This window comes from Rutilus rutilus (genome assembly GCF_951802725.1).
Source record: "Rutilus rutilus genome assembly, chromosome: 4".
Classification (NCBI taxonomy): domain Eukaryota; kingdom Metazoa; phylum Chordata; class Actinopteri; order Cypriniformes; family Leuciscidae; genus Rutilus; species Rutilus rutilus.
Genome location: NC_140212.1, coordinates 44,386,491 through 44,402,165, shown reverse-complemented (window position 1 = coordinate 44,402,165; position 15,675 = coordinate 44,386,491). Strand labels below are relative to the sequence as shown.

General features: G+C 36.2%; 1 protein-coding gene across 1 annotated transcript in view; it reads right to left on the bottom strand.

Annotated features, from left to right (window-relative positions):
* Positions 1-15,675, bottom strand: part of LOC311289848 (uncharacterized protein) — a gene marked incomplete at its 5' end in the record, with an annotated part of 137,000 nt that overhangs the window by 111,497 nt on the left and 9,828 nt on the right. Inside the window, 3 exons of the mRNA XM_084408094.1 lie at positions 11,785-11,958; positions 12,222-14,007; positions 14,969-15,231. Of these exons, the coding sequence (XP_084264220.1) occupies positions 11,785-11,958; positions 12,222-14,007; positions 14,969-15,231 (2,223 nt within the window). The remainder of the gene's footprint in view (positions 1-11,784; positions 11,959-12,221; positions 14,008-14,968; positions 15,232-15,675) is intronic.

The following is a 15,675-nucleotide window of genomic DNA, read 5'->3' as shown; positions in this document are numbered from 1 at the left end:
AATAAGCACAAATGTCAGAGCATGTCAAAACACCTCCAGGGCCAGAAAACAGCTCAGACCCCAGAGGGTTAAGCCCTCACACAGCCTAGCTCTAACCTTGGTCCTTACAGTCAGAATGTATATTTATATGAATACATCACAACCTTCACAATTTGATATTCATACTAAGACATATCCTGTTCTCTCAACAATGCATTGTTAGTATTAATAAAAATAAATAAAAAATCCCAGCCAACTGATAAGTAAGTCTGTTTCAGTTAATTTCCATTTGGTGTGTGGTGTTAATTTTGAACCCTGGCTGAGATGCTAACTGTGTCCTGTGCACAGCCACTAGATGGCACTGCTAGCTTGTTCAGTGCTGTCAGAAGCAAATCATGCATGAAATAGAAGCATTTTACAGTTTTAGAAACTGTTGCAAATTCAATCTTCATAGAGTCCATTCCCTTCCCCTCACCCCAAACAATATTTTTCTTAAACTTATGCAGTCCATGTGGGTCATACGTCTGTATAAATATGAAAAAAATATAAAATTCCTGCAAATGTTTTGTCACTTGCGGGTGCTAAGCGGCCGCTTACCTTGCTTCTTGGTTAACCCTCTGGGGTCTGAGGTGTTTTCTGGGCCCTGGAGGTGTTCTGACATGCTCTGACATTTGTGCTTATTTCTGTTACTTGTTACATTTTCATGGCTAAAGTCTGATTACACTGTATTTAGCGCAAACTCTGCTACAATAATATATCAGCAGCATGTATGTAAAAGTTTGTAGTTTTGAGATAGACATTTATGCGTGGTTTATGAAAAAAAAAATGTGTCACTGAAATAAGGTCGTGAAACCCATACTGATTATTTCTTCACACAACTTTTGAAAATTGTATCACGTAGCCTAGAATATTTGCTCCAAAACTATGTGAAAATCATCCTGACTGCTCATTCAGATAAGACAATATATTGATTTAAAATTTGTAAGACGTGTTTTGTGTAAGAAAGCTTTATGCGAGGAGGCGTGATCATCTCATTAATATGTAAGCCTAGTCTGTAAACACATCCTGAATATTAATGACTTTCACACCTGAGAAAGACAAAGACCCTCCCCTAATGGCCCTATTAGGAGCTATCAGGCCCTATCATTCTGAGCAACCTTGCACAAAGAATGAGGAGATTTTAAAAAGAATGGCTTTTTGATTGTTTGGATTTATTTACAACACAACATAATCCAAAGATACACAACAAATGACAAAAAAAACACATTATTGAAAACAATGATCCAAAGACAGAGACATTTGTGCCATTCCTAAAAACATTGTACATGCCTTTCATTTCCAAGGTGTTTGATTTTCACTTTACCATGTTCATGTACAGAGACTCATGTGAATGTTGAAGTCAGCAGGACTCATCAGTGGGGCATCTGATCCCAGTAAAAAAAAAAAAAAAAAAAAAAAAAAAACCCTGTGAACATGCTGATATCAAGAGAAACTATAGAGGTTTGGGGAATATATTTTAGATTTTTCTGGTTAAAATTGCTTTTTAAAATTCACAGAATACACACACACACACACACACACACACACAAATGTTTCCAACAATATATAATGAACACCAGGTTTGTTGTGCCTTGTAGGCATAGGCTACGCACAGTGCTGCATAAAATAATAATAATAACAATAACCTATAGCAGCCTATAAATCTTTCAAAAGGAACACTTCAGTAACAACTACGCTAGAGAAAAATATATTGAATATCATATGTCACTTCAAATGTTTCCATTCGTTATGATGTTATGAAATGAGATTGGAGTAAAACCATGAAACCTAATGTTTGGTGCGTTTTGCTTTTCAAACGCACAGCGCGTTTTGAATATGAAACATTCAAACGCACAGCCCTCTCCAAAATATGAAACATTATGGTAACCATATTATACACAAGTTAACGCACCAAATCCTGGGCGGCGCCATAACTCTACACAAATGCACTTCATTTCCGCCGGAAGTGGTTTGCGCAGCATCTGCCGGTGTAAACACAGCGATTTCGATGCTAGCTTGGGAACACGGTTCTACTACTTTGACTGGAGATGGCGTTACTCTCCCCCACCCAAATTCAGTGCAGAACAGGGAGGATAACATGACGACGTGGCCCAGCATGACGTACAGCAAGATTTGCTCCTACTTCGTGCAATCCATGGCAATAGATGGAAAAGCAGTGGACAATCTGAAAGCCTCCGAGGCATATCAATAGCTGCACAGCAACAAAGTCGGTTATGTCATGTCATACAAACATGATCGTTGTTTACATAATGCACAATTTACATTATCTCTTTATGCTGTGCAATATATCAGTGTGCCTGTACTGTTTGAGTGAAAATAAAGTTTGATGTAATTTCATTTAATTTAATTATTGCACTGAATTACGATCATGAATGATAGGCCTTATGTTCCTTAGAGTGCTACAATTTCTTTTAACACAGTTCATCTTTCATAGTAAGCTCATACTGTACATAAATAACACTGGATTAATTCATTGTTTTGAGGAAACTACACAATGGCTTCAACAAGAAAGATTGCGTGTTTAATCCTAACAGGTATTAAAAAGTAAAATACAAAAGCAGCCCACACAATTACATCACTATGAAAATATTATATTTTAATATATTAATATATATCATTATGAAAATGTAAACAATAGAGCGCATGGACATTGCCTCTTCGCAGCTGGTTTGTGGTCGTGGCACTCTCTATCTAACCACTCGTTCAGGTGCTTTCTCGAGTGTTTGCAACCAACTACGGCACACGTCGTTCCCGAACCACCTTTCTTCATGTTGTAATTGTTATATCCTCTTTTTCACTGCGATATCAGTGCTTTGTCGGCACAACAGAGCTAGCTAGCAAAACAAACCCAGCCCGCCAGAACGGAAGTGGATTGCATCGACGGGAGGAGTTTAGGATGTAGAGCGGAAACGGCTCAAAAACGCGTGTATACATATCTATGTTTGAGCAGATATCCACAAACACAGTATTTAACAGTAAACACGGGTCTAAATATTATAATATTCACCAGATATCTCGCAACAGAGGAGAACTGGCCCCCGACTGAGCCTAGTTCTCCCAAGGTTTTTTTTTTTCTCCATTCTGTCACCTGATGGAGTTTTGGTTCCTTGCCACTGTTGCCTTGGCTTTTGGCTTGGGACATTTAACCCCCTGGGGTCAGCAATCGCGCCGGCGTGATAGGCTCGTTTTTTTTCATATCAGTGCAAAATACTCTGTTGAATTTGATTTTACATACTTGTGTTGTACATCATTCAAAACTGTTAACCGTTGCCAGTGCGTCGGCGCACTGAAGCGTTTTTTTTAAATATATAGTTCAAAGTTACTATCAGATTTAATGTTATACCTTGACAAACTATACATCATTAAAAAGATATAAGACTCAAGTTTCAGTATTTGACCACTATTGTATTCTGAGAAACTTATAGCGACAGTTATTTCTTAATTTGTGTCAGGAGTTATAAAATGAAAAAATGAGTCGATACCTTTAATATGAATTATGCGCGTCAGCCGCTTTCATTCATAAAAAAACTCCCGTGCTGTCATCATGACAGCGATTCACAAAACAACGTCCTTCAGGGCTTTTAGCTAAAAAATGTGCAGATTTGGAGAAATATTGATATATTCTCATAGGTTTACATCAGATTTCTATAGACAGGAATAATATTTATTGAATTTATACCCAAATGCGTCGATGTAATCATTATGAGCGCTTGGATACTCTGATACTGTGTTTTCAATTCATACCAATAACCTGAGGGCGCTATATGCACAAGAATAGTCCATATATGGAACATGAAGAAGAGTGACATTTATGTGACATTCCAGGACGTCACTGATACACACACAAAGCTACAGAGACCGCGCTGTAACATGCAGATAAAGATGTTTTGAAGACAATAAACATGAGTTCAATGATATTTGAGTTACCTGTGCTTTTCAAGCCATGCCAGGTATTATCATAATAATAGATTATATTTATAATGTAATGCTAATCTATATAGACTATCATTGTGCAGAATACTATACCAATAGTATATTTTCTGTCTGATTTTTTTATCTGAAGCCAAATTAGATCACAGAAGATTATTTAAAATACTCGAATTGCGTTATAAAGTAAATTTGGAGCACAAACATGGTTTTAATCTCATAAATTGTCGTGTATTGATGGTGTGCTAAGCTAACATGCTAGCTAGCCCTAGGTGCACCTGCCACTAGTAGCAGTTATACTTTTATGATTTTTTGAATGCTTACTGAAATGTTTCTTTATTCAAGAAATGCATTTGATACAGTTTAAAATGTGAGGTGAACTTTGAGAAAAGAAATTAGGGACTGAAACCCTATGAATAGCCTGTGAATAGCCAGTCGTTAGTAACTATAATGCAGACAAAAGAAATGCATATTTAGAGCCATAACCAGGCTGGAGAGGTGTGAATGTGTGCATGGGGAGACTGAGACTGAATGGGGCTCGTTTGCACCACAAAACAATAGAGACAATATACTGGATAGATGGTTAGAAGATGACAATAAACATCAGTTGCATTTTAGAGTCAAATCAAAATAAAGTCATTTGACATGGTCATGAAAAACATTTAACTAAATACAGAGTTTTGGACTTATTATCTTCATATTTTAAACATAAAATTAGACATGTGGCTTTAGCTGTAGTGCATTTCTAGATTGCTACAGTGCCAACTTCAATTTTATTTTCATGAGGATGTTTCATAAAAATTAATTTCTAATAACTTTACAAAACTTTGAAGCTATTTATAACATTTTTTTCATTATGACAATAATTAATTCTACATTTACAATAAACTGCCAGGTGTCAGCTTTCAAATGAGATCATACTTGTGCTTTTAGTACAAAGGGTTCATGAACTGTATCTGTTTCAGTTTGGGTATGTCATTTCTGGGGATTTTTCAAAAGTGGGGTTGCAGCTTAACAGGTTAAATGTCTTCTTTTATTTGTGTACACTCATAATAAAAACAAAATGTTGTGTTTTTCGTAAAACAAAGAAAATAAAAATGATGTGCGTTCTGCCGTCAGTCTCAATGTGAAACTCATTCTGAAATGCGACAGAAAATGACCTGTAACTCAGCGAATGTTTGTCACACAGACTTGAAACACATGTCTATACAACGCTTGGAATCTCTATTTTTAAAGTATGTAAATTATAAAAAAAACCAAATATTCTATTTTTAAGTAATCCTCATTAACTTTAATTTGACCATGCCCACGCGTGCACGAGCAATTGACATGCAAATGATCCATGCGGAGAAATGCAGACCTGTAAACACCCTCATCACCTCAAAATAAAGAATCAGAGACTTCAGTAACTTACTCCTCTGCTTTTGATCAAGTTTGTGCTGTGCTATGCTGTGCTGTTTACCTTGGATTTACCTCAGAAGAATTAGAAGAACGTGATTTGAAGATAATTTTTAAGGTAAGATAAAAACTGGTGGTGCCAGATTAAAATGTGTGTGTGTGTGTGTGTGTGTGTGTGTGTGTGTGTGTGTGTGTGTATTCGGTACATTTTAAAAAGCAAGTTTAACCCCCTGGGGTCGGCGGTATCTCCGGCGATACCAGCTCGTGTTTTTCCTTATCAGTGCAAAAGAGACTCTAAATACTCTGTTGACTTTTATCTTCCATACACGTTTCATACATCAATCGATCCTGTTAACCCCCTGGGGTCGGCGGTATCGCCGGTGATACCAGCTCGCTTTTTTTTTTATCAGTCAAAAAAGAGATTAATTTGGTCTGTTGACTTTGATATTACAAACACGTTTCATACATCAATCGATTCTGTTAAATGTGTATTATTTTTGTGTATACTCACAATAAAAACAAATGTTTTGCTTTTTGCCAAATAAAGAAAAATAAACCCGAAGCGAGTTCTGCCTTCTATCTGTCAGTGAAGTCCATTCTGAAACGCGTCCGAAAATTAACAATAACTCAGTGAATACTCAGTCAAACAGGCATACAGACACACAGGCATGAAGCTTGAATCCTCTTCTTTTAAATGAAGTAAATTATATAAAAAACAAATATTCTCAGTTCATGTAATCTGTAAGAAAAGAGCGAGATGTCAGTCGTTCTCATCTCATCTAATTATTTTTAATGTGACTCCGCCCACGGAGAGTGCACGCTATTCAAACGCAAATGACTGAGGCAATCCATGCAAACCTGTGAACGCCCCCATATCAGCTCGAGAAAACACAAGTTTAATCAGATCATTGTAGCCTACTTGTTTACATCGTCTCGCAGCGCTGTGAGGAATAATAATAATGGAAAATGTACCTCAGAAGTGCGGGTATTTCGAGGAGCAAGGATCCGACTGAGCTGAGGAATACTGTAGTAAGTTTTTTTTCCTTCTCAAGTGAATCGCATTTCTGTGTGAATGAATGAACGGCAGAGATGCGCTGTTTACCACAGCTCGCACACTCGCGTTTCTGTGTGAATGAATGATGATGTTTTAGCAAACTGTATTGCTATACTGAGTAAAAATCGACTGAAATATGTTGAAATAAAATGTAGGCAATTTGTATAAGCAACGTATTAAACTGCAAATTAACATTTATATGCCCTAATATTTCATAAAAACAACATTACAGTCAGGCGAAATATGAAAGACAACATTTTGTTGACTAGATTTGGGTACAGTTTTTACTGTAGAATATACTGCCACATCAAATAAGCTTTTGTTTAGCAATTTCTGCTCATATGTCATACATGTACATATATATGTATGTATATAGTCAAGTCAAGTCAAGTCAAGTATATTTGTATAGCGCTTTTCACAATACAGATTGTATCAAAGCAGCTTCACAGTATTAAATTAAAATAATACAACAAGGTTTGTTTCTAGTGGAATTTATTGATAAAATCAAATTAGATATCCCCAGAATATCCCCAATATATGTATGTATATATGTATGTATGTATGTATCTATGTGTATATATATATATATATATATATATAAAATATATATATATATATATATTAAATACTATTTTTGTCAAAAATAAAGTCATCAACTAAGATGTTAGCTGTTCCAATGTTGGCTATATTCAAACTAATGAATACATAATAAAATGTAGGCCTATAATATTTTTTTACAAAGAAAGAGTACACTTGAAATATTGTTGAAATTGCCCTCGCATATTGGCTTTCCAAGCAAAACCTGTCTTACACAATTTAAATCAATGTATTGTTTTACGTGAACGATAAAGCAAGACTATTTTCACATAATTTTGAAGCCAGAACTCGAAGCGACAACATCCATTAGCAGGCACGTGCACACATAGACATCAAAGGGGGCTTGAGCACCTGCCCTTTTTATTCCTGAAGAAAAAGTGCCCTTTTTTCTGGGGTGCTTTTTTTTTTTGAAAAATAATATATATTCCTGTTTGCGCACAGCTTCCCTGTCAAACAAATATATTTATTGAAGAATAGTATATCTAAATATCAGGTCAGGAGTTCTGAAGCGTTCCCTCTCTCTCTCTCTCTCTCTCTCTCTCTCTCGCTATACATTATCCTGCTTATTACATGGCTAAGTTACCTACCAAATAAATAATTAATTTGACACAAAATATTGATTTAAAAGGGAGTTTATTGATTTAAACCCGATTGTATTGCTTCCACTAAAGAAAATAGTACGCTCCGTCTCTACGGTTAGAATCCTGTGAGTCCATAGCAACGCTCTATTTTCATGGCAACGGTCTGTTATACTCCGCACAGCGGTCTGTTATCAAGAAATAACAGACAGCATTCTACATTGGAATTCAACCAAGCCATGTAGTAAAATAAGTTAATAATAAAATAAGCATATATCACCACCAGGTGATATGCTTAAATTATTTTGTTTATCCTATTTACCTGCATTGCCCTATCAATTAGATACAAATGTGCGCATTTTAACTAGTTGACGCCTAATTTGCATACAGAACGTCCCCAGTTAATGACTTACATCAAGAGTCTTTCCCCCTGAAATTTAGAAATCTAAATTGGTGAATTTAGAAGAAATCTATAGATGCAAACAGATGGAGGATACACTCTAAAAAATGTAGTAAATCTGAGTAACTGCATCTGGTACATTAATAAATAAAACTAAGTAGAAATAAGTTAACATTAAACATTAAAAATAACAATATTTATAAATTAACTTTTTGTTTACGAGTAATTAATAAATTAGCAGATTTTGCTATCTGTAACAAAATAGCAGCAACAGCCCTCTTCAGTTTAGAGTGAATATTTGTGTTGATTTTAAAGTGTTATGTATTCTGATAACACCAAAATAATTAAAATGTAGTTAAATTATTAGTTAGTTTAATTTTTTAAAAAGGAAGTCAGTTGCGTTAATATATATACTTTTTTGTTTAAAAAAAAGAAAAAAAATACGTAAGTATGAGAAGTGCCCTTTATTTCACTTGAGCCCCTGCCCCTCAAAATGTCTGTGCACGTCCCTGTCCATTAGTCAAAAGTCTTGTGGACACATATTTAGTATGAGTTTTGTAGTCTTATTTCAGTAACTTTCATTTTTATTTTTTTCAATAACCACGCATAAACATTATTCTCTTAAAAATACAACCATCTACATACATGATGCTTACATATTATGGTAGCCCTGTTTGTGCTATATACAGTAGAGTGAATTTACACCTTTGACATTATCATGTTTATAAATAACTGAAAAAAGCACAAATGTCAGGGCATGTCAGAACATCCCAAGGGCCCCAAAAACACCTTAGACCCCAGAGGGTTAAGTGTGTATTATTTTTGTGTATACTCACAATAAAAACAAAGTGTTGTGCTTTTTGCCAAATAAAGAAAAATAAACATGATGCGAGTTCTGCTTTCTCTCTGTCAGTGTAGTCAATTCTGAAACGCGTCCGAAAATGAACTATAACTCAGCGAATACTCAGTCAAACAGGCATACAGACACACAGGCATGAAGCTTGAATTCTCTTCTTTTAAATGAAGTAATTTTTATAAAAAACAAATATTCACAGTTTATGTAATATGTATGAAAAGAGAGAGATATCAGTCGTTCTCATCTCAGCTCATTAAGTTTTAATGTGACCCTGCCCACGGAGAGCGCGTGCTATTCAAACGCAAATAATTTGAGGCGATCCACACAAACCTGTGAACGCCCTCATCAGCTGGATAACACACACCGCGAGTTCACTTTCAGACTCATGTACTTTACAACGCTGTGAGGAATAATACTATCTTAATAATAATCCTGGAGAATTTACCTCAGAAGTGCTGGAAGTTTCATTTCGAGGAGCAACGGTTCCCGCTGAGGAATAGGTCAGTTCTATATCTGCTTTGCTCTAATCGCAAGTGTCTGTACACGCAAAAGACTGTTTTATGAATCGCGTTTCTGAGTGTGAATGAATGAACGCACAGATGCCCGCTGTTGTGTAGCTACTTTAGCTGGCAGAAATACTGTTTAAAAATGAATCGCGTTTTTGTGTGTGAATGAATGAACAGCTTTTACCAAACTATATTGCTATACTGAGATGAGTAAAAATCGACTACAAAATCGGATAGATCATAAAGTTTTTACTGTAAAATACTGCCACATCAAATAAGCTTATAATGTTGCCAATTTCTGCTCATATGAATTGAATTACGTATGATAAAATGTATACTTTAGTTTTTACAAAGAAAGATTACACTGGAAATATTGTTACAATTTTAATTGTTGTTGTAATTGTATAACCTTTTTAATAAAATAGCAACAAAAAAAAGTTTACCTTGGATATTATATTGCAAGCACAATTTGTGGAAAAAAACAACAACAACAACTGTGAATCAATTTTATATATATATATATATATATATTGTCCTCGCATTATTTCTTGTGACACACCTGAATGAAAGGCTCATTAAGTATGCAGCCTCATTATGCGGGGCATTGTCTCCTCAGGTGTGAATCACGCCCACTCGCATATTGCCTTTCCAAACAAAAAGTGTCTTACAAAATTTAAATCAATGTATTGTTTTATGTGAATAATTAGGCAGGATGATTTTCAGATCATTTTGAAGAAAAAACTCTAGGCGACAAAATGCATTATTCAGAAGTCTTGTGGACACATATTTAGTATGTGTTTTGTGGCCTTATTTAAAAAAAAAAAAAAAAAAAAAAAAAAAATTTCAATAACCATGCATAAACATTATTTTCTCAAAAATATAAACATCTATATACATGTTGCTCACATATTATGGTAGCCCTGTTTGTGCTAAATAGAGTGTAATTACACCTTTGCCATTAATATGTTTATAAGCAACTGAAAAAAGCACAAATCTCAGGGCATGTTAAAACATCTCAAGGACCCCAAAAACACCTTAGACCCCAGAGGGTTTACCTGAAAAATCTAAAATATATTCCCCAAATTGTGCAGCCCTATAGTTTCTCTTGATATCAGCATGTTCACAGCTGTTTTGTTGTTGTTGTTGTTGTTTTTAGAGGAACCAGATGTCACTGATGAGTCCTGCTGACTTCAACATTCACATAAATCGCCGTACATTAACATGCTAAAGTGAAAAATCAAACACCATGGAAATGAAAGGTATGTACTATGTTTCAGGAATGGCACAAAGGTGTGTGACAGTTCAAGTCTCTGTCTTTAGTTCAGTGTGTTAAATAATGTGTGTTTTTTGTCATTTGTTGTGTATATTTGGATTATGTTGTGTTGTAAATAAATCCAAACAATGAAAAAGCCATTATTTTTTAAATCTCCTCATTCTTTGTGCAAGGTTGCTCAGAATGATAGGGCCTGATAGCACCTAATAGGGACATTAGGGGAGGGTCTTTGTCTTTCTCAGGTGTGAAAGCCATACATATTAATGATGTGTTCATGCCTCCCGCATAAAGCTTTCTTACACAAAACATGTCTTACAAATTTTAAATCAATATATTGTCTTATCTGAATGAGTTGTCAGGATGATTTTCACATAGTTTTGAAGCAAATATTCTAGGCTATGTGATACAATTTTAAAAAGTCTTATGAATAAATAATCAGTATGGGTTTCATGGCCTTATTTCAGTGACAATTTTTTTTTAGTTTTTTTCACAAACAACGCATAAATGTCATTATCTCAAAACTACAAACTTTTACATACATGCTGCTGACATATTATTGTAGCAGAGTTTGTGCTGAATACAGTGTAATCATACTTTAGCCATGAAAATGTCACAAGTAACAGAAATAAGCACAAATGTCAGAGCATGTCAGAACACCTCCAGAGCCCAGAAAACACCTCAGACCCCAGAGGGTTAATATTCAACAATATTATTGATCTGCCTTATTTAGGGTGGGCGATGATGCAGTTTTCTTCTAGAAACAAACTTTGTTGTATTATTTTCATGTTATCAATTTGAAGCTGCTTTGATACAATCTGTATTGTAAAAAGTGCTATATAAATAAAGGTGACTTGACCTGACTCAAGAAAAAAAAGGTCACCGAGACGGAGAGGCAGAAAGCACACCCTTTTTATTTCCTTTATTTTACAAAAGCTCAATGTTTTGATTTGATTGTAAGTGGACACATACAAAAGTAGACATATCACAGATTCTTTTTTCATATTTCTTTTTTCTGTATGACCATAAATGACGGAGTAATTTAAGTCTATTGTGCTACAATGTAAAGAAAATCCAGCAAAATGCACTGGCGCATTTGCCGACCCTAGAGGGTTAAGTCACCCTCTGATTATAGCATAGTTATTTTAAAACCATTCACCTCAGTATCTCCAGTTTACAGTTTGGACTCTTCAGTCCATCAGAAAGAAGCTTCACTCCAGAATCCTGCAGATCATTGTTACTTAGGTCCAGCTCTCTCAAAACAGAGTTTGGGGATTGTAGAGCTGATAATAAACTCTCACAGGACTGAGCTGTGAGATTGCAGCTGGGTAGCCTTTGTAGAGAACAAAACAAAGAGCAGTAGTAATGCTTATTAGCGTTTATAATCTGGAGCTTGAAAAAAAAACTTTAACTGTAGTGAATTAAGCAAAGCTGAAAAAAAATTTCTTCATAAAACATCAAACTAGCATTTATTTTCACACACACTACTTTTATTAATTTTTCTGAACTGTCTAGGCCAGCAAGTCACCCATTTAAAATGAAGGCAATTACAAAAGACTAACAGTGTTTATAAACGAATGTAAAGGAGACTCTTACAGTGCTCTTCTGGTGTTTTTGATCACCGGCAGCAGTCTCATCAGTGCTTCATCAGATCTTCTGTATTTCTGCAGTTCAAACATCTCTTGAGTCTCTTCTGACATCTGGAGCACAAACACCAGACCATACCATTGAGCAGAGGAGAGATTCTGTTCTGAAAGATTTCCTGATTTCAGATTCTTCTGGATTTCCTCCACAAAGTCATCTTTCAGTTCACTCAGACAGTGGAAGAGATTGATGGTCCTCTCTACTGATTCCTCCTTCTCTATTTTCTTTTTGATATAGTCAACAGTGTTTTTCATGTCCCCTGTTCTGAGTTCCAGTTCTGGCAGTAGTTCCTTCAGGTCACTCTGATCGGACTCCAGACCCAGGAGGAAACGGAGGAAAAGGTCCAGGTGTCCGTTCTCACTCTGTAAAGCTTTCTTGACTGCAGCATTATGAAGCTGAAACAGTGGCTTTTTGGACAGTTTCCATGTCAGTTTTCTCCTGCATTGAAGAAATAGGTCAGCTTTCTCATCTTTGTCCATCATAAACACATACAGAGCAGCAAGGAATTCCTGTACGCTGAGATGTACGAAGCTGTAAACGTTTCTTGCTACTAACTTTTCCTCCTGAAACATTTGAGTGCATAACCCAGAGTACAACGACCCTTCACTGACATCTAGTCCACATTTCTTAAGATCTTCTTCGTAGAAAATCAGTTTTCCTTTCTCCAGCTGGTGAAAGGCCAGTTTCCCAAGCTTCAGAATAATCTGATCAAAAGACACTGCATTGGCTTTAGGTTCAGAGTCATCACAGTATTTTTCTTCCATCTTTTTCTTTTGAGAAATTAAGAAGCTTGTGTACAATCCTGTGAGAGTTGTGGGAGTTTTGTCATTGTTCTCTCGAGCCAGTAGAGGCCGAAGAATAATAAGAGAGATCCAGCAGAAGACGGGGATGTGGCACATGATGTACAGACTCCTGGATTTCTTGATGTGACTGATGAGTTTTCCAGCAACCTCAGGACTGCTGTTTTTGATGAAGTATTTCTCTTTCTGCTCATCGGTAAATCCTCGCACCTCTGTCACTTGATCAATGTAGTTTCGGGGTATCAGACTGGCTGCTGCTGGTCTGGATGTGATCCAGATGAGCGCAGAGGGAACCAGATGTGCCTTGATAAGGCTTGTTATTATCTTACTCACTGTTGTTTTTTTGTGAACATCTGTAAATCTGCCAACCTCATTAAACCTCAAAGGTAAGCGACATTCATCCAGCCCATCCAAAATGAACAAGACTTTACTTTCACCTTTAGTAAGAGAAGGCAGTTCTTTAGGATCACTAAAGAAGTGTTCGTGAAGCAGTTCCATGAGACTGCAGTTTTCTGTAATAAGGTTTAGCTCACGGAATGGCAGAGGAAAAATGAAGGTTATTTCCTGATTTTCTTTTCCTTCAACCCAGTCAAGGATGAATTTATTGACAGAGACCGTTTTTCCAACCCCTGCGATCCCCATCGTCAGTACTTTTTTGTTTCCTTTAAACATGTCATTACACACGATTGTTGTCTCCTTGGCAGGCAATCGGTTGTGATTTGATTCAATCTGACTCACCTCGTGCTCGTTTACTCTTCCTCCAGTCTCATTTTCCACCACATATAAATCAGTGTAAATCTCGTTCAGGTTTTTCCGATGACCCGTCTCTGAATTACCAACCAATATCCGCTCGTAGTCCCGTTTTAATTTGCTCTTCAGTGTGAGGCTGGTCTCTGTGTTATCATGAAGAGTAGCTTCTCTATCGTCTGCAGTCGAGCCTTTAAGAAAGAGGGGAAAATACAGCAAAAAGTAAGTAATTGTGTTTTTCATAAATTCCTGCTTCTACTATATTCAAATGAATCACACTCTTACTGCAATAGTTGCACATCTTACACTGATTATGCTGAAGTTGACAACATAAATGATGGAAATGCCTTGATTAAAACTTGAAAGCAATTGGAATTTGATTTATCTGATTGTCACTATTGGACTCAGATCAACTTAAAAGAATAGTTCTCACCCTCAAATTGTTTCAAACCTGTATGAACATATTTATTTATTTTTCTGCTATGGAAGTCAATGGGTTTGGGTCATCAACTGTTTGGTTTCCAACATTCTTCAAAATATATTCCTTTGTGTTCAGCAGAAGAAAGAAATTCATACAGGTTTGAAACCACTTGAGGGCGGGTAAATGACAGAATTTTCCTTTTTAAGTAAACTTTAAGGCCATGCTGACCAAAATTATTAGAAGATTTTTGATCAAACCATTGACATCTATCACACCAAACAAGACATGAGACTGTATTAGGGTTAGGTTGGGGTTATTGCAATGACCCTGCGTATGTAGAAGTTGCTTGTAGAAGTTTTAATTCAGGGTTGAAGACTCTTGTAAACCATTTAACCATTCGTAAAAAAATGACTAGACAGTCTGTTCTAATAAATGTACTTGTATAAGATCTGCTGCTGTTCTTCTTGGCCCTGTAATTGTTGCTTCCTGTTATATTTTCTCTTGTTTTCATGTACAGACAGGGATTATTTACCCCTGATCTCTTCTGAATGAGCTCCAACAGCTGCAGATGTATTCATATTGCCTTCAGCCTGACCTGTGTGTGTGAGAGAGAGAGGATCACTCACTGGGCAACATAAGTCACACAAACACATCAGCAAGAGCAAAGATCAAAGTTCAAGTCAAACCATTACAATGGTAAACAGTCACAGTCACTGTGAATTAAATGTTACCTTGCTTGTGTTTATTCTCCAGCTGCTCAGCCAGATTGTTCTGGTTCATCTTCCTCAGGATCTTCACCATGTTCTTCACAGCTTCTTTTGGTCCAAAACATGCTACCATCTTATCCACTGTGTCTAAGATATCTGCTTTCTCCATGTCATTCTTTGTTATACACTCATGATCATTCTGTAAGTGCCACTTAAATGTCTTTTCTTCAGCTTCTACCAGTTCATTCAGTGATTTTAACAGCAGCTCTTTAACAGACGCCATCACCCTTCACAGATTCACAGCTGCAGGATAAAAAGAAAAAGATCTGAAGTAGTTTCACTCTTAACATTTTGACATAAGCGCTCAAATGTTATTTGTATTATGAAATGACGCTGTGATCGGATCAGGACTCTCATCCAAACCCATCTGTTGGAGCGGTCCTATAATACTCCTTTATCCATGGTCTCTATCTGAAACATGCTAGCAATGAGTACCCTAGCAACCATCCAGAATACCCTAGCAACCACCCCAAGTCTCCTAGAAACCGCAGAGCAACCACCCAGAATGCTGTAGCATCCACTGCAATTACCCTAGCAACCACATAGCAACACACTAGCAACCACCCCAAGTACTTAAGAAACCGCATAGCAACACACTAAAATCATTCAATCTATCTGTTTTGTTTGTTTTTCTGATAGACTATATTGGCTTTAAAAATTTTAAGCATTTA